Source organism: Arachis duranensis, chromosome 3 (assembly GCF_000817695.3).
Source record: "Arachis duranensis cultivar V14167 chromosome 3, aradu.V14167.gnm2.J7QH, whole genome shotgun sequence".
In the NCBI taxonomy this organism is placed as follows: domain Eukaryota; kingdom Viridiplantae; phylum Streptophyta; class Magnoliopsida; order Fabales; family Fabaceae; genus Arachis; species Arachis duranensis.
This window is the reverse complement of record NC_029774.3, coordinates 52,234,421-52,260,563: the sequence shown is the minus strand read 5'-3', so window position 1 is coordinate 52,260,563 and position 26,143 is coordinate 52,234,421. Positions and strand designations below refer to the sequence as shown.

Below are 26,143 nucleotides of genomic sequence, written 5' to 3'. Positions count from 1 at the left end.
TTTAGAGCCACAGGAAGAGAAAGCACTAATTCAGGTGCTTAGGACACACAAGACAGCGCTTGGGTGGTCCATAAGTGATCTTAAGGGCATTATCCCAGCCAGATGCATGCACAAGATCCTATTGGAGGATGATGCTAAGCCAGTGGTTCAACCACAAAGGCGGCTAAATCCAGCCATGAAGGAGGTGGTGTAGAAAGAGGTCACTAAATTACTAGAGGCTGGGATTATTTATCCTATTTTTGATAGCCCCTGGGTGAGCCCTGTTCAAATTGTTCCTAAGAAGGGAGGAATGACAGTGGTTCATAATGAAAAGAATGAATTGGTTCCTACAAGAACAGTTACAGGGTGGCGTATGTATATTGACTACAGAAGGCTCAATACAGCCACCAGAAATGATCATTTTCCTTTACCATTCATAGAACAGATGCTAGAGAGACTAGCAGGTCATGAATATTACTACTTTTTGGATGGCTATTCAGGTTACAACCAAATTGCAGTAGATCTCAAGATCAAGAGAAATAGCATTCACATGTCCATCTGGGATATTTGCCTACAGAAGGATGCCATTTGGTCTATGCAATGCACCTGCAACCTTTCAAAGGTGCATGCTCTCTATCTTTTTTGATATGGTGGAGAAATTTCTGGAAGTCTTCATGGATGACTTCTCAGTATTTGGAGACTCTTTCAGCTCCTGTCTTGACCATCTAGCACTTGTTTTGAAAAGATGCCAAGAGACTAACCTGGTTTTACACTGGGAAAAATGTCACTTTATGGTGATTGAAGGAATTGTCCTTGGGCACAGAATCTCGAACAAGGGAATAGAGGTAGATAAAGCTAAGGTAGAGGTAATTGAAAAATTACCACCATCTGCCAATGTTAAGGCAATCAGAAGCTTTCTGGGGCATGTAGGATTCTATAGGAGGTTTATAAAGGATTTTTCAAAAATTGTAAAACCTCTGAGCAATCTACTGGCTGCTAAAATACCATTTGTCTTTGACAAAGAATGTCTGTAGGCATTTGAGACTCTAAAAGCTAAGCTGGTCACAACACTAGTCATTTCTGCACCAGATTAGACATTACCATTCGAACTAATATGTGATGCCAGTGACCATGCCATTGGTTCAGTATTGGGACAGAGGCATGACAAGCTTCTGCATGTCATTTATTATGCTAGCCGTGTTTTAAATGACGCACAGAAGAATTACACAACCACAAAAAAAGAGTTGCTTGCAGTGGTTTATGCCATTGACAAGTTCAGATCTTATTTAGTAGGATCAAAAGTGATTGTGTACACTGACCATGATGCTCTAAAATATCTCCTCACAAAGCAGGATTCAAAACCCAGACTCATAAGATGGGTGTTGCTTCTGCAAGAGTTTGATATAGAAATAAGAGACAGAAAAGGGACAGAGAACCAAGTAGTTGACCACCTGTCCCGGATAGAACCAGTAGCAGGAGCATCCCTCCCTCATACTGAGATCTCTGAAACCTTTTTGAATGTGAAATTATTTGCCATTCAGGAAGCACCATGGTTTGCAGACATTGTAAACTATAAAGCTGTGAGATTTATACTCAAAGAATACAGTAGGTAGCAAACAAAAAAATTGGTTTCTGATGTAAAGTATTACTTGTGGGATGAACCATATCTCTTTAAGAGGTGTGCAGACGGAGTAATTCATAGATGTGTGCCTAAAGAAGAGGCACAGATGATCCTATGGCATTTCCATGGATCACAATATGGAGGACATTTCGGAGGTGAGCGAGCAGCCACAAAGGTTCTCCAATGTGGCTTCTACTGGCCTACTCTCTATAGAGACTCCTGAGAGTTTGTACGTAACTGTGATAGTTGCCAGAGAGCTAGTAATCTACCTCACAGTTATGCCATGCCTCAGCAAGGGATCTTAGAGATTGAGTTATTTTATGTATGGGGTATTGACTTCATAGGGCCTTTCCCACCATCATATTCAAACACCTATATTCTGCTTGTAGTAGACTATGTATCTAAATGGGTAGAGGCAATTGCAACACCCACTAATGATACTAAGACAGCGATGAAGTTCCTCCAGAAGCATATCTTCAACAGGTTCTGTGTCCCTAGGATACTGATCAGTGATGGAGGCACTCATTTCTGCAATAAACAGCTTGACTCTGCTCTGGTCCGATATGGAATTAACCACAAAGTGGCAACTCCATATCATCCACAGACAAAGGGGCAGACTGAAGTCTCAAATAGAGAACTAACACGAATTCTGGAACAAACTGTAAGTACCCGTAGAAGGGATTGGGCAAGAAGTCTGGATGATGCTCTGTGGGCATATAGAACCACATTCAAGACTCCTATAGGGACCTCTCCATACCAGTTGGTGTATGGAAAAGCCTGTCATCTGCCAGTGGAACTGGAACACAAGGCCTTCTGGGTAACCAGGTTCTTAAACCTTAATGCTAAGGAAGCTGGAGAGAAAAGATTACTCCAGTTGAATGAGCTGGAGGAGTTCAGACTCAATGCTTTCGAAAATGCTAAAATCTACAAGGAGAAAGCAAAAAGATGGCATGATAGAAAGCTATCATCTAGAGTCTTTGAGCCAGGACAGAAGGTTCTGCTGTTTAACTCTAGGCTCAGATTGTTCCCTGGGAAATTGAAATCCCGGTGGAAGGGACCATATGTGATTACAAGTGTGTCACCATATGGATATGTAGAGCTTCAGGATATTAACTCTGACAAAAAATTCATTGTTAATGGACAGAGAGTCAAACATTATCTTGAAGGCAATGTTGAGCAAGAGTGCTCAAAACTGAGACTAAATTAAAAAGCTTAGTAAAAGTCCAGCTAAAGACAGTAAAGAAGCACTTATTGGGAGGAAACCCAATGTTATTTATTTATGTTAATTACTTTTTCATTTCATTTTCCATTGTTATTTTATGTTTTCTTTAGGTTGATGATCATGTGGAGTCACAACAATAGCTGCAGAATTAAAGTAGAATCAAAAACAGCATAAAAAACAGCACACCCTGGAGGACAGGCTTACTGGCGTTTAAACAGCATTCTGGGCATTAAACGCCAGAATGGGCAGCATTCTAGGAATTTAGAAAAATGCTCAGTAAAGAAGGATTCCTGGCATTTAACACTAGCCAAGGTATCTGGCTGGGCGTTAAACGCCCAAAGAGGCAGTTAAGTGGGCGTTAAATGCCAGAATGGATAGCATTATGGGCGTTTAACGCCAGGATGACACAAGGGAGGTAATTTTGTTTCCAATTCAATTTTTTTCAATTTTTTATGTTTTAATTCGTAATTTCTTGCATCAAACATATTTTAAACGTTCATCTTTCAATTTCAATTTTCAAAAATTAATAATCTTTCCAATTCTTTTTAATTCTTTTCTAATTCTTTTCAAATCCTTCCAAAATGTTTTCAAAACTTACATATCCTTTCAAATTCTTTTCATCTCTTTTTAATTTTTCTTTCATATAATAGTAAGTTTTCAAAATTAATTGAATCATTCTTCTTCTACTCCCTTCTATCTTATTTTGCTCGAGGACGAGCAAAGCTTTTAAGTTTGGTGTGGAAAAGCTCAGCTTTTTGCTTTCCATAACCATTAATGGTACCTAAGGCCAGAGAAACCTCTAGGAAGAGGAGCAACAAAGGTAAGGAAGAGACATAGAGGAGCTCAAGAACTCCATTGGTTCTTCAAGAGGAAGAAGAAGCCACCATCACTAAGGTGGATCCATTCTTTAATCTCCTTGTTTATTTTCTTTTCTGTTTTTGGTTTTTATGCTATGTTTTGACTATGTTTGTGTCTTCATTACATGATCATTAGTGTTTAGTGTCTATGTCTTAAAGCTATGAATGTTCCATGAATCTTTCACCTTTCTTAAATGAAAAATGTTTTCTAAAAAAGAAAAAAGAAGTACATGGATTTCAAATTCTATCTTGAAAATAGTTAATTATTTTGATGTGGTGGCAATATTTTTTGTTTTCTGAATGAATGCTTGAACAGTGCATATTTTTTATAGTGAAGTTTATGAATGTTAAAATTGTTGGCTCTTGAAAGAATAATGAAAAAAGAGAAATGTTATTGATAATCTGAAAAATCATAAAATTGATTCTTGAAGCAAGAAAAAGCAGTGAAAAACACAAAGCTTGCGAAAAAAAAGGGGGGCGAAAAATAAAGAAAAAGAAAGAAAAAGAAAAAGAAAAAGCAAGCAGAAAAAGTGATAAACTCATATTTCATGGTTTATCTTGTGCTCAATTGAGTGGTTTTTATCAACTCTTTACTCACTTATTCATACTATTTGCGTGATTTTATATTTGCCTTCCTAATTATGTGCTTTGATTGAAAACATGCTTCTTTGGCCTTAAGTTCCCTATGTTTAATCCTCTCTTATTACCATTAGATGCCTTGATATGTGTGTTAAGTAATTTCAGAGATTACAAGGCAGGAATGACTCAGAGGATGGAAAGGAAGCATGCAAAAGTGGAAGGAATACAAGAAGTTGGAGAAACTGCTAAGCTGTCTAGCCTGACCTCTTCGCACTCAAACGGCTATAACTTTAGCTACAGAGGTCCAAATGACGCGGTTCCATTTGCGTTGGAAAGCTAACGTCCAGAGCTTCGATTTGATATATAATTTACCATAGTGATCATATATATAGGTGATGCGAACGCATCATCCACGCGGACGCATCGCATCTGCAAAAATCAGCGTGGCAGATTTCGCAAACAGCGAATCCTGGGCTATTTCCGGCCCAGTTTCAAGCCCAGAAAACACAGTTTAAAGGCTGCAAAGTGGAGGAATGAGGGGGGACTTCAGAGGTTCTCATAATTCACTTTTCATATTTTTAGATGTAGTTTTTAGTGAGAGAGGTTCTCTCCTCTCTCTCTTAGGATTAGGATTTAGGACTTCTCTTAGTTTTAGGAGTGACTCTCAATCCCAGGTTCTTTATTTTTTTATTTATCCCAATTTAATTTATGAACTCTTCCATGTTACAGATTACTCTTTTAAATTAATGTTATTTGAGGTATTTCAGTTTAATATTGCCTTCTTTTATTTACATGATTATTGCTTCCCATCTAAAGGCATTTTTATCCCAGCAGTTTCAATTTCCTTTCCTTTTTATTTTGGTCAAGAAATCAGTAACTCAGGAAGTTATCCAACTCAATAGCATAATTGATAATTGTTATCTCCTCTAATTGAATTGAACTTCAAATCCCAATCTTTTCTTAGGAATTAACTCGGATTTGAAGGTCAAACTAATTAGTCACTTGACCTTCCTCTGCTTTAAGTAAGGGTTAACTAAGTGAAATTAAGATTCAATTTTTATTATCATTGATAAGGATAATTCGGTCTGGACTTCCAATTTCTTATACCTGGCCAAGAGATTTTATTATTGTTAATTTATTTTACTTGTCCAACTAACCTTTTACCTTAATCCAAAACCCCAAAACATACCTTTTCATAACCAATAATAAGAACATACCTCCCTGCAATTCCTTGAGAAGACGACCCGAGGTTTAAATACTCGGTTATCAATTTTAAAGGGGTTGGTTATTTGTGACAACCAAATCGTTTGTATGAAAGGACTTTTGTTGGTTTAGAAGCTATACTTGCAACGGGAATTTATTCTGAATTCTGGACCACGCAAAAGTTCTCTCATCAAAATGGCGCCGTTGCTGGGGAATTGCAAACATGTGCCTTATTATTGGTTATTGTAAATATTTTTCAAAAAAAATATTTTCTTTTTGTTAGTTTTTATTTTTATTTTCTCCTACTACCATGAACTCTCACCCCTTTGGCTATGAGTCTGGTTACAATTATGTTGCAGGAAGAGAAAATTACAATGAGAACAGGCACCAAGGTTGGAACAATCAAAGATGGGAGGAGCCATAAGGATTTGATCAACCTTCATGGCAACAACCACCTCCAATGGACTATCAACAACCATTCTGTGATGCATATCAAGGCAATGGCTATGGTGAGCACTCTTTTGACTATCAACAACCACCACCATACGCCTATGAACTCCCTCCTCAACATAGCTTTGAACCACCATACTCACAAGTCCCTTTCCGCCATTCACCTTCATATGGCCCTAACCCTCAACCACCATACCAACCACCTTATGAGCCATATGAACCATATATAGAACCACCCCAATTCCAACCCAATTACTCACAAAAACCACCACCTCAATATTCACCATTTCCATATCCATCAATCCAAGAGCACTATGATCCTATTTATGAAAGCCAAGTGTATCAAGAGACAAAGGATCATCTCAAGGAAACAGTGGATCGATGTCAGGCAACCATTCATCAATTGGGGCAAGCAATAATGAGTCAATTAGCTTCCTGACGCTTAATTATACAAGGATCAGCCAAAAATCCATGTGGACAGTCTAGTGAAGAGCGTAGCATGAAGGAGATACCAGAAACCCCAGTGAACAAGACAGAGAATGAATTCGTACTAGAACGAGTAGAAGAAGCTGTCATTGTTCAAGAAGAAGAAGAAACGGTTGAAGACTTAGGAGATGCAGAACCTCCATGGGAAAGTCGAGACATCGAGCCTCCTTCCAAGACGGTTGAAATTGATGCTGAGGAGGGTGTACAACCTCCAAGGCATATCACAGTTGAAGACTTGGAAGAGGTTGCTCAAGTGATGGAGATTCAAGAAGAAGAAGGACAACCTCCCATGCCCTTGGAAAGAAATGAAGAGGAGATTGAATTGGAAGAGAGCCACCAAGAGGAAGAGGTTGAAATCGAAAAAGCTTGCAAAGAGGTGATAGTTATCCGAAAAGAGCACAAGGGAGTGGAGCTTGCAATTTCATTAAAAATACCTCCCCCTAAGTTGCCATCATCCTTCACAACATTCAAGTGGGTAAAATTCATATCCCTTAGCTTTCTAATTCCACTTGAATATGGGCTACTGGAGACGGATGGTCAACTTAGAGCTCTTTGCGACATTAAGAGTAAGAGGAAGATGGCCAGTGGTAAGAATTGTCCTGCAAGGTTCATCATGGTTGGAAGCTTTAAGTTTAAACGTAAAGGTTGGTATAGAGCTCAACTGAATGGGTCTAGGAAGTTGTTTGGTCGCTTACGTGAGAATTCAGACTGCTTGCCACCCGGATGGAACAATATTGCTCAACCAAAAGACGGGTGCAAAGGTAAGGTCTGGGACCCCAGAATCCATTCTACCAATCACCACTCTTAGGGCCTTATCACTTGCTTTAACTTACTTGAAGGCTTTCTGCGCCTAGTTTGGGATCCCGGAGGACACTGGAAGCACAAACATTGGTGGAAATTCCTGGATCAGTACAAGCACAAGCCACCATAGCAGGAAGCTCATCAAATGTCCAACTTAAGGACTTTAACTAAAAGTGCTAGGTGGGAGACAACCCACCATGGTATGATCTTTCCTTTTTTTCAATTATATTTTTATTTAGTTTTGTTTAATTTTGAATTTTATTTTATTTCATTGAACCTGGAGTTTTGCATAACATTCATATTAATATTGCATTCTGCATATTGCATATAAAATAAAAAAAAATGGCACGCGACGTGATCGCATCAGCAACGCGTCCGCTTCGCAAAGAGAGGGGAGAAAATAAAAACGAACAGAGAGTCACGCTGTAGCGTGGCAGGAGGCGTGCCAATGGCATAAATCACCCCATGTGATCGCGTCGCTGATGCGACCGCGTCATATGAGAATAATGGCCTCCCACGTGACCGCGTGACCCACGCGGCTGCGTGACCAAGATTTCGACGTCAAAGTGGTGCACACCTGAAAGTTGTGCGAGAGTGGTGCGGGATTGGTTCTGAACGCATAATCCTTCCCACGCGGCTGCGTGACCCACGCGACCGCGTCATATTCCTTTAAAGCCCACTCACGCGATCGCATGCCCCAAGCGATCGCGTCACTTAAAATTTGGCACTAATATGATTCTGAACAGAGAGTTGTGCGAGCGCGAGGCTGCCCGCACGCCAGTAGCATAAAATGTGTCACGTGACCGTGTGCCCCACACGATCGCGTCGCTTACACCGCACAGCTTATCCTAATTTGCCAAATATCTTATCTTTTCTTCCCCAATCCGAATTTTGCCTCCCTCACTCACTTCTTTCCCTTCTCATTCTTCTTATTTTTCTTTTTATTTTATTTTAATTTATTTGCATATCTCATTCATTGTATTTTAAATTTGTGCATATTTTTATTTTCTTTTCTGAATTTTTTATTTTTCCATTGGTGTTAAATATCTTTTCTTATTCAACTGTTGCATCTTTTCTTGAATTTATTTTGGTAACTTGTTTTACACTGTTGGGCAATACTATTTAAGTCAATGTTAATCTTTTATGTTATTTGTATTAATTTTGCATTGACATGAATTTATATTGTCTTACACTCTCTTCCCCATTGTTGTACATTTTGTACCACTGGCATGCCATGGCTTCTATTATTTTCTCACGTACATGTTGAAGCTTCCATGTAAATGAGACCCTTATCATTTGGCATTAACACCCATACTTTATTTATTTTCTATCTTGTGGGTTACTTTTCTTCTTTTTCTCTTCTTTCAGGCTGGCCACTGAAGACGGAAAAGGGAGAAACTTCTATAAGGGGAGACAGACAAGTCCATCTGCAAAATCTTGAAGAAAAGCATCAGTTGCATCAACCCGTCCACCTGCACATCTCAGCATGCACCGAGGACGGTGCAATCTTTAAGTGTGGGGAGGTCAATACCGATCTCCATGGGTTAGTACTTCCTTGTCTCAACACCAATATTTAAATTTTCTTTGTAGATTAGTTGTTGCATTTGCACACTTGTTTGATTTTTGCATATTTTACCACTTGGTTAAAGTAATATTTTCTTTTTCAAGAAACCTTTTAGAGAATTTCACTAATTTGAATAAAATTTAATGTTACACTTGTTTGAAGAAATATTATTTTGGAACATGGTTTAGAGTTCGAACACACAAAACTTGTGAGATTTTTGAGCCCATTTGAATTGGTTGCATTTTGGTTAGCTTAGACTAGTGAGAATGCTTATGAATTAAGTGTGGGGAAAAGTGGGTTTGGAAACATCTGTTTTGAGAATTGAGTATGTTAGAATTTTCTGAAAATGTGAAAGAAATGTTTAGGACATGTTCATGCATTCAATAAATTAATCATATGCATTGAGAAAAACAAAAGAAAAAAAAAAATATATATATATATATAAAAGAGCAAAATAAGTGAAACGGGACAAAATGCCCCAAAGTAAGTGGTGAAAGCAATGCATATGAGTTGTACTTGAAATTAGAATGCATGAATATGTGGAAAACATAGTTAATGGGAAGTCAGATTTTATATTATGATTACATGGATTGTCCTAAGTTAGGTGGAATAGTTTATGTTAATTAAGGATTTAAATTTTAAGTCCACTTGGCCAACTACAATCCTACCTTGACCCTAACCCCATTACAACCCTTAAAAGACCTCTTGATTTGTGTATTAGTGCATTAAATTTTTGTTGATTGTTAGATGAAGAGCAAGCTATAGAAAGCAAGATTAGTATAGAATTGAGAGAATTGACCCTAGACACTTGAGAGTTAGAATGATATACACTACCAGTAAGGGTTCAGTGCTCAATTCTATGTTCCCTGCTTTCATGAGCTATCTTCTTCTTGCAAGTTATTTGTATTTTATTTTGTGATTTGAATTAGTGAAATCCAGTTCATATTTGTCTTGAAGAACTTATTTATTTTTAACCAAGTAGGTAGAAACATTTTGCATTTAGTTGCATTCATAGGTTGCATCTCATACATTCTATCATTCCTTTTCATTCCTTTATAGCTTCTCTTGAGCTTAGCATGAGGACATGCTAATGTTTAAGTGTGGGGAGGTTGATAAACCCATATTTCATGGTTTATCTTGTGCTCAATTGAGTGGTTTTTATCAACTCTTTACCCACTTATTCATACTATTTGCATGATTTTACATTTGCCTTCCTAATTATGTGCTTTGATTGAAAACATGCTTCGTTGGCCTTAAGTTCCCCATGTTTAATCCTCTCTTATTACCATTAGATGCCTTGATATGTGTTTTAATTGATTTCAGAGATTACAAGGCAGGAATGACTCAGAGGATGGAAAGGAAGCATGCAAAAGTGGAAGGAATACAAGAAGTTGGAGAAACTGCTAAGCTGTCTAGCCTGACCTCTTTGCACTCAAACGGCTATAACTTTAGCTACAGAAGTCCAAATGACGCGGTTCCACTTGTGTTGGAAAGCTAACGTCCGGGGCTTCGATTTGATATATAATTTGTCATAGTGACCATAGAGATAGGCGACGCGAACGCATCATCTATGCGGACGCATCGCATCTGCGAAAATCAGCGTGGCAGATTTCGCAAACAGCGAATCCTGGGCTATTTCCGGCCCAGTTTCAAGCCCAGAAAACACAGTTTAAAGGCTGCAAAGTGGAGGAATGAGGGGAGACTTTAGAGGCTCTCATAATTCACTTTTCATATTTTTAGATGTAGTTTTTAGTGAGAGAGGTTCTCTCCTCTCTCTCTTAGGATTAGGATTTATGACTTCTCTTAGTTTTAGGAGTGACTCTCAATCCCAGGTTCTTTATTTTTTTATTTATCCCAATTTAATTTATGAACTCTTCCATGTTACAGATTACTCTTTTAAATTAATGTTATTTGAGGTATTTCAGTTTAATATTGCTTTCTTTTATTTACATGATTATTGCTTCCCATCTAAAGGCATTTTTATCCTAGCAGTTTCAATTTCCTTTCCTTTTTGTTTTGGTCAAGAAATCAGTAACTCAGGAAGTTATCCAACTCAACAGCATAATTGATAATTGTTATCTCACATAATTGATAAGGATAGGACTTCCAGTTCTTCATATCTGGCCAAGAGATTTTATTATTGTTAATTTATTTTACTTGTCCAACTAACCTTTTACCTTAATCCAAAACCCCAAAACATACATTTCCATAACCAATAATAAGAACATACCTCCCTGCAATTCCTTGAGAAGACGACCCAAGGTTTAAATACTCGGTTATCAATTTTAAAGGGGTTGGTTATTTGTGACAACCAAATCGTTTGTATGAAAGGACTTTTGTTGGTTTAGAAGCTATACTTGCAACGGGAATTTATTCTGAATTCTAGACCACGCAAAAGTTCTCTCATCAAAAAGCCAATAACTCTTTAAACCAAAAGGCAAGAGCAAAAAGCCAATAACCCTTTAAACAAAAAGGCAAGGGTAAAAAGAATCCAAGGCTTTGAGCATTAATGGATAGGAGGGCCCAAAGGAATAAAATCCTGGCCTAAGCGGCTAAATCAAGTTGTCCCTAACCATGTGCTTGTGTCATGAATGTCCAAGTGAAAAGCTTGAAACTGAGTGGTTAAAGTCGTGATTCAAAGCAAAAAGAGTGTGCTTAAGAACTCTGGGCACCTCTAACTGGGGACTCTAGCAAAGCTAAGTCACAATCTGAAACACCTAGTTATGTGTTTGTGGTATTTATGTATCTGGTGGTAATACTGGAAAACAAGATGTTTAACGTCACGTCCAAGACTCATAAAGTAGCTCTGTTCAAGAATCAAGATGCTAAACTAGGAGAATCAATAACACTATCTGAATTCTGAGTTCCTATAGATGCTAATCATTCTGAACTTCAAAGGATAAAGTGAAATGCCAAAACTGTTCAGAAGCAAAAAGCTACTAGTCTCGCTCATCTAATTGGAACTAAGCTTCATTGATATTTTGAAATTTATTGTATATTCTCTTCTTTTTATTCTATTTTATTTTTGGTTGCTTGGGGATAAGCAACAAATTAAGTTTGGTGTTGTAATGAGCGGATAATTTATACGCTTTTTTTGCATTATTTTTAGGTAGTTTTTAGTATATTTTAGTTACTTTTTATTATATTTTTATTAGTTTCTATGCAAAAATCATATTTCTGGACTTTACTCTGAGTTGTGTGTTTTTCTGTAATTTTAGGTATTTTCTGGCTGAAATTGAGGGACCTGAGCAAAAATCTGATTCAGAGGCTGAGAAAGGACTGCAGATGCTGTTGGATTCTGACCCTCCTGCACTCGAAGTGGATTTTCTGGAGCTACAAAAGCCCAAATGGCACGCTCTCAATTACGTTGGAAAGTAGACATCTTGGCTTTCCAGAAATGTATAATAGTCCATACTTTGCTCGAGATATGATGGCCCAAACTGGCATTAAACGCCAGCCAGAGACCCTTTTTTGGCACCAAAATTGGAGTTAAATGCCCAAACTGGCACCCAAGCTGGCGTTTAACTCCAAGAATGGCCTATGCACATGAAAACTTCAAAGCTCAGCCTAAACACTCACCATGTGGACCCTAGAAGTGGATTTCTGCACTATCTGCACTTAGTTACTCATTTTCTGTAAACCTAGGTTACTAGTTTAGTATAAAAACTACTTTTAGAGGTTCATTTTGTAACTCATGACATTTTTTACATCTCTTATTGTATCTTCTATGGTATGAGTCTCTAAACACCATAGGTGGGGGTGAGGAGCTCTGCTGTGTCTCAATGGATTAATGCAATCACTATTGTTTTCTATTCAATCACGCTTGATTCTATTCTAAGATACTGATCACTCGTACTTCAAAAAAGAGAATATGATGATCCATGACACTCATCATTATCCTCAACCTTATGAACGTGTGCCTAATAACTACTCCCATTCTATCTGAGCTCAACGTAGTCATTGGGTGACAGCTTGAGTGCATATCTCTTGGGTCTCTGATCCACAGACCGAGTTCGTGAGATTAGAACCTTCGTGGTATAGGCTAGAACCAATTGGCAGCATTCCTGAGATCCGGAAAGTCTAAACCTTGTCTGTGGTATTCTGAGTAGGATCTAGAAGGGGATGACTGTGACGAGCTTCAAACTCATGAATGTTGGGCGCAGTGACTGTGTGCAAAAGAATTGAGAGATCCTATTCCGACACAAGTGAGAATCGACAGATGATTAGCCGTGTGGTAGCTGTGCCTGGTATTTTTCATCCGAGATGAGAAATCCGACAGTTGATTAGCCGTTCAGAAACCATACTTGGACCATTTTCATTGAGAGGATCATACAGCCTGCCATGGAAGGAAGCCATGCGTGTTTGGAGAAGAAGATAGTAGGAAAGCAGATATTCAGACGACAGAGCATCTCCGGAACCTCAACCTGTTCATCATTACTGAATCACAAGTATCATTTATTTCATGTTATTTACTTTTCATAAACATAATCATTTTTATCACTAATCTCCTGACTAAGAGTTACAGGATAACCATAGCTTGCTTCAAGCCGGCAATCTCCGTGGGATCGACCCTTACTCACGTAAGGTATTACTTGGACGACCCAGTGCACTTGCTGGTTAGTTGTAACGGAGTTGTGAAAAGTGTGATTTACAATTCCGTGCACCAAGCTCCCTCGCTCTCCTCCGCAAACTCTCTTTCTTCCCCCGTGGGTTGAAGTTGATGTCGGTGGTGAGCTGGACAATGGTGATGAGCTGGGCGGCAGCGGCTCCCTCTCTTCTTTTCTTCTTCCTCCTTCCCTTCTCCACTATTTCCCATTTCTAATTTTCCCCTTTCTTTTCTTTCTTTCTTCGTTGGGTGAGAGTTTGGGAGGGGGTGAGTTTTGGGGATTTAGGATATTGATTAGGTATTAGGGTTAGGCTAGTATAGGTATTTTTAATAAAATTAGGGATAATAAAATAATTGAAAAAATCATTTTTTAATTCAATAATAATTTCTATAAAATACTATCTAATTATCAATTTGAAACTTATTTCCAAATAAATACTATAATTCAATAATTAGAGATAATCAAATTAATTTCTGTTAAATTCATAAAATAAAGTTAAAAATATAATTATTCAAATTAAAGCATATAACATCCTCGTTATTTTTTTATTGTTAAAACTTTTAAATCAATAATAAGAAAGTAATTGGTTAATATAAAAATCCCTAAAAATATATTGTCAAATAAATAAAATAAATTATTAATTAATTTATTATTTAATTTCTGAAAATTCAAGGTCTTACGCTGGGCAATCACCTCTGTTGAATTAGAGAGCATGACTTTGAACTTGTTTTGGAGCCATCCATATGATACTGTGAACTCATCAACATGTTTGTTCAATGGAAGTTCACCAAACAACTCTTCGAATTACACCCATGCAGGCTTTCCACCCTCCATCAACTGCTCAAGTTTGTTGAGATATCCACTAACTACAAATCCATCAATAAGGAAGCCAAACTGGTATGCCACATCTTGTAAGGTGATCGTGCACTCCCGACATGCATGTGAAACGAATGGGTTTCTGGACGCTATTGCTCCACAAATACATTAATCAGTGGCTCATCAACCTTAAACCGATAATCATTTAGCCTTACAACATGAAGTAGGCCGGCTCTAACTAAATAGGGCACAATTCCGTCATGCATTATCATCTTCTATTGCCAACGAATACTCTGTTTACATTGAGTTAGCTGATAAATAAGAAATATCAAAGTCGCAACTTAACATGGCATAATACCAACAAACATATTATATACAAAGTAATTATAAGTTCTATAAACTACATTTTAAAAGTAAATCAGTCCATTTAGAAGCTTTATTATTATCCCCAATAACTGACATCAAATTTCTCATTTACTGACTCTAACATATTTCATATTCATGCTACAACCCCAACATTCTCTATAAAAATGAAAGAGGATTATCGTCGGTTAGGAATTTTCACAAAATAATCTGTTGCTAGTATAGTTTCCAACCAACAAATAATCCTCAATCAAAGTTTAATTTTGGTTGTCACAAGTTCAACCCAATAAAAATAACTGAGAGTATTAGTCCTGGGTAGTTCTCCCTAGGAATTACAATCGAGTGTTTAATTATTGGTTATGAGTTTCACGGGGTGGGTTGATAAAACAAGAAATTAAAATGGAAAGAAAGTAAATCAAACAACTAAAGATAACAATTACTAAAAAGAGGCATTCATGGCAAGGATTGAGAATCAAGACTTTCTATCCTAGTCATTAATTATCATACAATAGTTAACAAGGGCTAATCCTTTTTCGTCATCTCCAACATCGGAAGAAGGTATAATGTTATCTTCATATTGAGAAAAAGTCAAATAGGACTAGTTAATCCCAATCCATAGGTAATGTTAATGGATACATGACTAATTAATCACTCTAGATCACCAATCTAAATTGGGTATTAATGACTCAAGATTGTCCAATTTCTCTTTCCAAGCCAAGAATGCTCAAAAACTACTCCAAAGTCCAACCAAGTATTTTGTCAAACACTTGGAAGGCATAAAAAGAAAGCCGATTAAATTGCAAGAAATAATAAATTCTACCACAACCCAATGCAAGGAAATAACAATAACTACTCAAACAAACATTAAAAGAAAATAAAACATAAAGTTGCATTAAAGGAAAGTGAAATTGACAAGAGTGTTCATAAAATAAAAAGATGTATAAAAGAGAAATTAACAAAGAAACTAAGAAGATCAAGACAAGAGAGCATAAAAACATAAATGAAACTACATTAAACTATGAACAAAAATTTGAAATAAAAAGAAAAATTAAACTAGGAACCCTAATTTTTAGAGAGAAGAGGGAGCTTCTCTCTCTAGAACTAAACTAAAGCATGTTTCCTACACTTTCTAATTGCTCCCCTCTTGACCCATCTTGAATTCTACATGAAATAGCCTCAGAAATGAGTTGGATATGGGCCTGGAAAGCTTAAAAATCGTCCCCAACGTATTCACTTTAATGAGGTCACGTGACTAGTGTCACGCGTGCGCGTCGCTTGACGATTCTCTGGTCACACGTATGCGTGGATGTGATGGGGGAAAAATCGTTAGTAAAGATTTTCACAAAAATAATCGTGTTGCAAGTATAATTCTAAACCGACAATTCAACCTCAATCAAATTTAATATGTTTGTCACTTAAGCAAACCAAATAAAATTAACCGAAGTATTAAACCTCGAGTTGTCTCTCAAGGAATTGTAGGGAAGTATAGTTATTATTGATTATGGAAAAGTATATTTTTGGGTTTTGTAGTGAGAAACAAGAAAGTAAAAATGGCAAGAAAATAAACTAATAAATAATAAAGCTCTTAGCAAGGATTGAGAATTAGAAGTCCAATCCTCATTATCATCATCAATTATGACGGTAATTGCCTTTTGCTTTCACTTAGTTAACCTCTAACAATGAAGGTAAGTCAAGTGAGTAAAGTCAACTTAAGTTCACAAGTCCTAATCAAAGACTAGATTTAGTGAAGTTTAAGCTGACTAGCAAGTCTCAATTACCAATCAACAAAAGACTTTTGATAACTCAAGAGTCTCTAATTGATCAATCCAAGTTAAGAACATAAAAATCTACTTTAAAATCCTCCCAAGCATTTTATCAAACACTTGAAAGGCACAAAATAAAAGCATAGGAAAATAATGAGAGAATGTAAAATCTAAGACTAACAATTGCAAGGAATCAATAACAACAAATAAAGAAAGAAGAAATAAACATGAAATACCTCAATTTGCATTAAAAGGAAATTGAATCTAACATGAAGAATTCATAAACTAGAGTAGCAAAATAAGGAAATCACAAAGAGAGAGAGATAACTAAAGTGCTAGAATAATAGAATGTAGAAGAGAAAGTAAATTAAAGCAACATGAAAATCTGAATTGGAGAAGAAATAAAACTAAACTAAGAGAACCTTAAAACCTAGAGAGAGGAGAGAGCCTTTCTCTCTAGAAAACTACATCTAAACTTAAAATTATGTGAATGTTGTGTGAATGAATGAATCCCCCATCCAGCTCCACTCTGCAGCCTCTAATCTGGATTTTCGGGCCTGAAATTGGATAATAAAGAAGCCCAGAAATTGCCCCCAACGTTTTCTGTAAATTGCAGCATGTGACACTCTGTTATGCGTACGCGTCGCCCACGCGTACGCGTCATTTGTCAAAAATCCTGGCCTATAAATTTCTTGTGTTCCTTCCACTTTTGCATGCTTCTTATCCATCCTTTAATCCATTCCTACCCTATAAACTCTGAAAATACTTAACACACATATCACGGCATCGAATGGTAATAAGAGAGGATTAAAATTAGCAAATTTAAGGCCAAAAAAGCATGTTTTCAATCATAGCACAAAATTAGGAAGGAAAATGTAAAACATGCGAATTATATGCATAAGTGTGAGAATAATTGATAAAACCCACTAAATTAAGCACAAGATAAACCCTAAAAATGGAGTTTATCAAAGTGAGTCAAATTTCCAAGGAATCATATATGCACAATCAAGGGCTAAATAAATCACATCCAACACATTCACAGTTGAATTGAGTTACTTAAAAGAATTCACAAACTTGTAAGACAAGCAATGATCAAATATGGATATATGGAAATGAGCAACTGAACCCTCACTGGATGTGTATATGCACTTTAATCACTCAAGTGTTTGGGATTAAACCACTCAAATCTCCTCTAATCATGCTTTCAAAAACTTTATTCTTTATCTAACCAATCAACAATTATCTAGTGTACAAATGCAAATATCATGAGGGCTTTTCAAGGTTATAATGGGGCCAAAGTAAGGGTGAGGATATATGTATGGCCAGGTGAGCTATCATTTGAATCTTTGACTAACATAAGTTCTCACATAACACATGCACATTCTCTATACAATTCTAAAATCAAGCTTAGCCGCCCAAAATCTCACTTTTGTATATTTTTACACACTCATGTATCAATTCTAAAAGCATAATACATCAATGCATATGGTTCCTATAATTTCACACGAGTATACACCCAAATTCTCAATATTTGTCAATAAAAAAAAATCACATTCTCATCAACCAAAGTTCTCACATTTTCCCACACTTATTTGATACACACTCACTATCTTAAGCTAACCAAAGATTCAAATAAGACAATTAATTATTTTTCCACTTAAGGCTAGTGATGTGGTAATATAAATAACAGAAAAGGGGTTAAAAAGGCTAAATATGGCAAATAAATATAAATGAAATGGTAGACTATTTAGGATAAGTGAGCTATAATCAAATAATGGCCTCAATCACATAATTGCATGAATATACTCTAAATAATGGACATATAAAATGGAACAAACTAAGGATTGCAATCATAGAGAAGAAAACACACAAGAATAAAAATTATGGTTAAATAATGTAACTATGCAATTAGGCTAAAAAACTCACAGGTTGTGTGTTCTTAGCTCAAAAACCATATTCCAAACTATATATACATCATGCAAGTTTCAAAAATTTTTAACTCAAATCAATTGGAATTTTAATGCCCTTTTTCAGAAAAATGAATTTCTTGAAATTTTCAACAAATTGACCAATATTTATTATTATATATATATAAAATGAATTGTTGTGATTATGAAAAGCCAAAAATTTAGTTTACCCCTTATTTTCAATCAAACCAAATTCTCATATGCAAAAGGGTAAACTAAGCTTAATAATCCACATTTTTCCAAATGACAACTAATAAACTAAAAGTGCAATTCAAACTAAAAGTCTAAGATATATACAAGCCAAAGTACAAAATGCAACAAAGTAAAAATAAACAAAAGTACAATAAAATAAAAAGGTGCAAGTACTGAAAAAAGATAAAATAAAGCAAAATAAAACAGAAGTCTGAAATGGTTCACCAAAATATAGTTCGCCGAAGACGGCGACCGTAAAAGTTGATGTAGGAATTTTGTGTCAGTATAGAATTTCTCAAAGAATTCTCGTTGCAAGAAAGTAAATGAAACTCAAATGATAAAAAGGTCTTGGCAAGATTTGATGGTTAAGGATCTTTATCTTTGTCACTAACTACAACATGATAATTGCAAGGATCAATTTCATCAAGTCATCCTCTAACAAATGAAGAAAAGTCAAATTAGCTATATTAATCCTAATCCATAAGTCCTAGCCACTCACTAATTAACTTAGTAGAAGCTAGAGTCAATGGACACCAATCATCAATCGCATGGACATTAGCAACTCAAGTTCACCTAAGTTACCATCCTAAGCCAAGAACACAAAAATTTACTCTAACATCCTTCCAAGCATTTTATAAAAACACTTGGAAGGTATAAAAGGAAAGCATAATAAAATGACAAGAAATGTAAATTCTAACAACTACCAAAAGCAAGGAAATTAACACCACAACTCAAATCAACAACAAAAGAACATAAAATATAAATTGCATTAAAGGAAAATAAAAGGAACAAGAGTGCATCAACAACAAAGTAAACAAAATAAAGAAGATGACAACAAAAGATAAAAGAGATAAGATATAGAAACAACAAATTGCAAGGGAAAGTAAATGGGAACAGGAATTAAACTAGATCTAAGAAAATCCTAATCTAAATCTAACCTAATTTATAGAGAGAAGAGAGAGCTTCTCTCTCTAGAATTCTAACCTAAAACATGGTGAAAAACTAAACTAACACTACTTGGTTCATTCCCCTTCAATCCTTGGGTTCAATAGCATTCGAAATGAGTTGGATTGGGCCCAAAATGAGCTAGAAATAGCTGGCCATAAGTTGCTTAAAATGGCTCACGCTGATCCTGCGATGCACACATATGGGTGATGTGTGCGCATTGCCTAAACATCAGACAACTATGACAATTCCTTATTACTTTGAAGCCTCCAGATGTTAGCTTTTCAACGCAACTGAAACCGCCTCATTTGGACCTCTGTAGCTCAAGTTATGATCGATTAAGTACGAAGAGGTCAGGATTGACAGCTTTGCAATTCCTTCATTTCTTCATGAGTTCTCCATTTTTACATACTTTTTCTTCATTCTCTCAATCCAATCTTTGCCTTCTAAACCTACAATCACTTAACAAATATATCAAGGCATCGAATGGAATCAAGGTGAATTAAATTTAGCAATTTTAAGACCTAAAAAGCATGTTTTCACACTTAAGCACAAATAAAGGAGAATTTACAAAACCATGGTATTTTAGTGAATAAATGTAGGAAAAGTTGATAAAATCCTCTAAATTCAACATAAGATAAACCCTAAAAATGGGGTTTATCAACCTCCCCACACTTAAACAATAGCATGTCCTCATGCTAAACCAAGAAAGACAAGAAAAGGGGTATGAATATTTATTCAATGCAATCTATCTACATGAATACAACTAAATGCTACTACCTACTTGGTTAAAACTAAATCAATCTCCAAGAACACATATGAATATGTAGGGCAAACATAGTATGATGATTCATGAATTTTACCAATTCAAATATCAAAATGAAGTTCAAATAGACTTGCAAGAAGAAAGCTCATGAAAGCCGGGAACAAGGAATTGAACATCGAACCCTTACTGCATCATCGATAAAGATTTTCACAAAAATAATCGCGTTGGAAGTATAGTTCTAAATCGACAATTCAACGTCAATCAAATTTAATATGTTTGTCACTTAAGCAAACCAAATAAAATTAACCGAAGTATTAAACCTCGGGTCATCTCTCAAGGAATTGCAGGGAAGTATGGTTATTATTGGTTATAGAAAAGTATATTTTTGGGTTTTGTAGTGGGAAACAAGAAAGTAAAAATGGCAAGAAAATAAACTAATAAATAATAAAGCTCTTAGCAAGGATTGAGAATTAGAAGTCCAATCCTCATTATCATCATCAATTATGACGGTAATTGCCTTTTGCTTTCACTTAGTTAACCTCTAACAATGAAGGTAAGTCAAGTGAGTAAAGTCAACTTAAGTTCACAAGTCCTAATCAAAGACTAGATTTAGTGAAGTTTAAGCCGACTAGCAAGTCTCAATTACCAATCAACAAAAGACTTTTGATAACTCAAGAGTCTCTAATTGATTAATCCAAGTTAAGAACATAAAAATCTAGTTTAAAATCCTCCCAAGCATTTTATCAAATACTTGGAAGGCACAAAATAAAAGCATAGGAAAATAATAAGAGAATGTAAAATCTAAGACTAACAATTGCAAGGAATCAATAACAACAAATAAAAAAGAAGCAATAAACATGAAACACCTCAATTTGCATTAAAAGAAAATTGAATCTAACATGAAGAATTCATAAACTAGAGTAGCAAAATAAGGAAATCACAAAGAGAAAGAGATAACTAAAGTGCTAGAATAATAGAATGTAGAAGAGAAACTAAATTAAAGCAACATGGAAATCTGAATTGGAGAAGAAATAAAACTAAACTAAGAGAAACCCTAAAACCTAGAAATATGAAAGAGCCTTTCTCTCTAGAAAACTACATCTAAAACTAAAATTATGTGAATGTTGTGTGAATGAATGAATCCCCCATCTAGCTCCACTATGCAGCCTCTAATCTGAATTTTTGGGCCTGAAATTGGGTCAAAAAGGAGCCCAAAAATCATCCCCAACGTTTTCTATAAATTGCAGTACATGACGCTCTGTCATGTGTACATGTCATTTGTCAAAAATCCTGGTCACGCATACGCTTCGCTTTTCTGTTGCGTCATTCATGCGTGCGCGTCGTCCAGCCGTGCGCATCGCTGCCAACTTCTCAAAAGTTAAATTTCTTGTTTTCCTTCCACTTTTGCATGCTTCTTATCCATCCTCTGAGCCATTCCTACCCTATAAAGCCTGAAAACACTTAACACACATATCACAGCATCAAATGGTAATAAGAGAGGATTAAAATTAGCAAATTTAAGGCCAAAGAAGCATGTTTTCAATCATAGCATAAAATTAGGAAGGAAAATGTAAAACATGCAAATTATATGCATAAGTATGAGAATAATTGATAAAACCCACTAAATTAAGCATAATATAAACCCTAAAAATGGGGTTTATCAAGATGATGCGTGCGCGTGGCTGTGAACTTCTCTATCACGCGTACGCGTAATTGACACGTGCTCGTGGCCTTGAATCCTCCAAATGCTCATTTCTTCGTGAATTCTCCACTTTGCATGCTTTTCTCTTCACCTCTTCCATCCAATCCTTGCCTTATGAACCTGAGATCACTCAACAAACATATCATGGCATCGAATAGAATTAAAGTGAATTAGATCTAGCTTTTTTAAGGCCTAAAAAGCATATTTTCACTCTTAAGCACAAATTTAAGGAGAATTAAAATGAAACAAAAGCATGCTATTTCATTAAATAAATGTCAGATAAGTTGATAAAACCCACCAAATTCAACACAAGATAAACCACAAAATTGGGTTTATCAAACCTCCCCACACTTAAACCAAGCATGTCCTCATGCTAAACCAAGAAAGAGACAAGGGGTATCAACATTTATTCCATGCAAACTATCTATATGCGCTCTATCTAAATGCAACCTATTTACATGAATGCAACTACTTAGTCAAAATAAATCAAGTTCGAAGAATACATATATGAACATAAGGGCCAAAGCAATAGCAATCAAATCCAATCCATAATTGATTAGAGTTATTGAAAAGAATTTACAAACTTGCAAGAAAAGAGATGATCATAGGTGAAAACATGTAATTAAGCAATCAAACTCTCATCGGAAGTATATCCGCTCTAGTCGCTCAAGTTTATAGGGTTGATTCACTCAATTCTCCTCTAATCATGCTTTCCAAGATTTATTTTTCATCTAACAATCAACAATTATTTAATGCATGCATACAAATATCATGAGGACTTATCCATATGTTGTAATGGGGCTAGGGTCAAGGTAAGGACATATATGGTCAAGTGAGCTTGAAATTTGAATCTTTGATTAACCTAAGCTCTCACCAAACACATATATTATCCTACACAATTCTAATACAATACCTAACTTTTTATGGTCTTCTTCTTGCACTTCCGCTACCACTTCATCAATTACATCACATCGGAGAACAGAATGCTCTTCAGGAGGATGCTTCATGGCTTCTTCCAAATTGAACTTGATAGTCTTGTCTTTAACCTCAAAGGAATATGTACCAGTGAAGGCATCTAACTTGAATTTAGAGGTCTTAAGGAAGGGTCTACCAAGTAGTACGGAGGATGAGCTTCTATTTTCTGTTGGAGGCATTTCAAGGATGTAAAAGTCAACCGAAAAGATCAAATCCTTGATCGCCACAAGTACATCTTCGGCTATTTCTGTTACCGTGATCACACTTTTATCGGCTAAGGAAAACCTCGCCGCCGACTTCTTTAATGGAGCTAAATTCAATCGTACAAAGGTAGAAAGCGGCATGATGCTTAGACGAGCTCCAAGATCACACATACAATCATGAAAAGTGTGTTTACCAATACAACAAGACACCAAACAAGGCCCAGGGTCACCACATTTCTTTGGAATAGGTTTCATTAAAGAAGAAATTGAACTACCCAAGGATAATGTCTCCAATTCTCCTATCCTATCCTTGTATGTGCATAAGTCTTTCAAGAATTTTGCATACTTTGGAATTTGTTGAATAGCATCAAGAAGTGGTATGGTTACCTCAACCTTCTTGAACACTTGAAGCATGTTCAAATCAAATTCCGGTGTCTTCTTTGCTTTTTCACCATGGAAAGGAATAGAATAGGGATGGACTCATCCACTAGAGCTTTCCTCTTGGGTTCCTTGAGGTTTACTCCTTCTTCCTCATGCCTCTTGTCTACCTCCCCCTTTTCATGTGGAGCTTTAACAATTACTTCTTCCTCATGAATGTCCTCCAAGACCCTTGGAGGTATCTCTTCCAATGTAGTTTCTGACCGTAGAGTGATGGCATTGAGACCGCCCTTTGGATTTGGTTGGGGTTGGGATGGAAGGTTGGAAGAACTTGAGGGTTGGTTGGTATTGTTGGAGGAGGACATGGACATCTTCAAAATCATGTTGGCAAGTTTGGCCAATTGAGCACTCATGGCCTCGAATTGAGCCTTATAGCCCTCATCCCGTTTATCCACAGCGGCTCTAAGCTCATCAACTTGATTGGTGGGAGGTGGAAAGGTTTGGTTAGATTGTTGTCTATGGTGTGGTGCTTAGTACTTGGTGTAGTTGTTTTGGTTTTGGTTGTGGTGATTTTGGTTGGGTTGGTAGTTGTTTTTGTTGTGGTGTTATTGAGATGAAGATTGGTTATTGTTGTGATGAGAAGAGTTGTTCCATCTTTGGATTTGATTGCTCCCTTGTGTATTATCCCTCCATCCTTGATATTGATTACTACCATGAGGGTAGTGGTTTTGGCCTTGAGAAGGATAGGGTGGACGATTGTTGTAATTCACATTGGCTACTACAAGGGCATGTTCCTCTTGAATTTGATGGCATTGATCGGTGTAATGTGTAGTGCTAGAGCACAAACCACAAATCCTAGGAGGGCCTTCAAGTTGAGCAACTGAATGTGGGGCTTGGACGGCTTGGATGGAGTAGAATTCCTTTTGATCCTTTTGCATTTGTGTGAGGATGGTGGTCATGACTCCAAGTGCTTTGGTTAGGCTTGATTCGGAAGGAGATGGTTCTACCACACCCTTGAGGGGATTACTTCTTACCTTTGTATGTTGTGTAGCTTCGGCAACATCCTTTATCAAACTCCAAGCTTCTCCCTCCGTCTTGTTTTTCGAAAGAGAACCACCGCTAGAAGCGATGAGCAATCTTCTATCTTCCACACAAAGACCTCCGGTGAAGTAGCTAATGAGCAAGTGAGTGTTCATTCCATGGTGTGGACAAGATTCCAATAGCCTCTTGAACCGAGACCAATACTCGTACAAACTCTCTTGGTCTCTTTGCATTATACCTGAAATCTCCTTCCGGATGTAGTCGGTCTTTTCCAGTGGGAAGAATTTATCTAGAAACTTTCTTCTCAGGAAATCCCAATTGGTAGCAATCTCATCCGGTAGCGAATAAAACCATGTCTTTGCTTGCGCTTCAAGAGAGAAAGGGAAGGCAAAAACCATGATAGCCACTTCATCGGCTCCATGCCTTCGAGCCGTAGAACAAGCAACCTGAAAATCCTTTAGATGTCGGATGGGGTCTTGACCCCGCAACCCATGATACTTAGGTAGTAGATTTATCAAGCTACTCTTCAATTCAAAGTTTGGATCAAGGTTAGGATACCTTGCTTGCAATGGTTGAAGTATAATATCCGGAGCTCCTTGCTCATGTAAAGTGATCTGGCGTGGCTCCGCCATGTATGGTTCACCTGTAGAATGCAAAGATATATTAGTAGTGCCAACAAAAGAATAGGAAGTAGCAGACTCCAAGTCACTCTCGGTACCGTCTAGTGATTGGGTATGTTCCTCAAGAGAGGCCGAAGTATTAGCCGTATAGTCCAACCGCCGTCTAACTTGCCGAGTGTGTAACAAAGTTTTTTCAATTAAGGTATCAAAATCGGCTAAGCTAGAATTTGGTTGAGACCGAGTCATCAAACTTGAGAGTCATAGCACAAAAATAAAAGAAGCTAAACTATAGCTAAGTATTGAAAGCAAACAAACTATCTACAATATTCACATATTCACATAACCAATATCAAGGAATATGTTGAAACCATTCCCCGGCAACGGCGCCAAAAATTTGGTACACAAGGGGATTGTCGGAAGAGAGTTTCTCAATGAAGTTGCATTGCAAGTATAGCTCTACCAACAACAATCCTCGAGGATCAAATTTAGAAAGGAATTGGTTGTCACAATTTCAACCCCAATAAAATAACCGAAGTATTCAAACCCCGGGTCATCTCACAAGGAATGGGCAAACATGTGCTTCAACGTTGGTTAGAAATCCGGGGTTGTGAGTCATGAGCGAGAAAGTAAACTAGGAATCTTCGCAAACAAGTAATCTAAAGTGCAAGGGACTAATTCAAATAACTAAGCAAGATGTAAGCAATTTCAAACTAAGAAGACAACATTCAATTTAATTCTACTCTCAACTAGACAATAGCTACAACTAAAGCAAGACAATCAAAAATTTGGGTTTTCAAATATGAATAATAAAATCAACTCTTGGCTAGGCATGGGAATTGGGGTCACTATCATTGTCTAATAACCATATCTTGACAATTATGAGAAACCAAACTCATTAAGTCTACTTCTATACTTGAAGTATGTTAAATGGTTTGGTCAACATCTACCCATAAGGTCTAACCTCACTACTAATTAACCTAGTAGTAGGCTAGTGTCAATGGCTATCAAATTGACCACTAAGGGTTCCCAAATCATCAAATCCA

At 36.6% G+C, this 26,143-nt stretch overlaps 1 protein-coding gene across 1 annotated transcript; it reads right to left on the bottom strand.

Moving 5' to 3' along the window:
• Positions 1-24,044: 24,044 nt before the first annotated feature.
• LOC107479403 (uncharacterized) lies at positions 24,045-25,112 on the bottom strand. The gene has a single exon (XM_016099542.1). The coding sequence runs from the start codon at positions 25,110-25,112 to the stop codon at positions 24,045-24,047; it is 1,068 nt and encodes a 355-aa protein (XP_015955028.1).
• Positions 25,113-26,143: the final 1,031 nt, after the last annotated feature.

Bases quoted from the DNA above. Each gene is read 5' to 3' on its own strand.
- LOC107479403 (XM_016099542.1), bottom strand. From the start codon at position 25,112: ATGGCGGAGCCACGCCAGATCACTTTACATGAGCAAGGAGCTCCGGAT.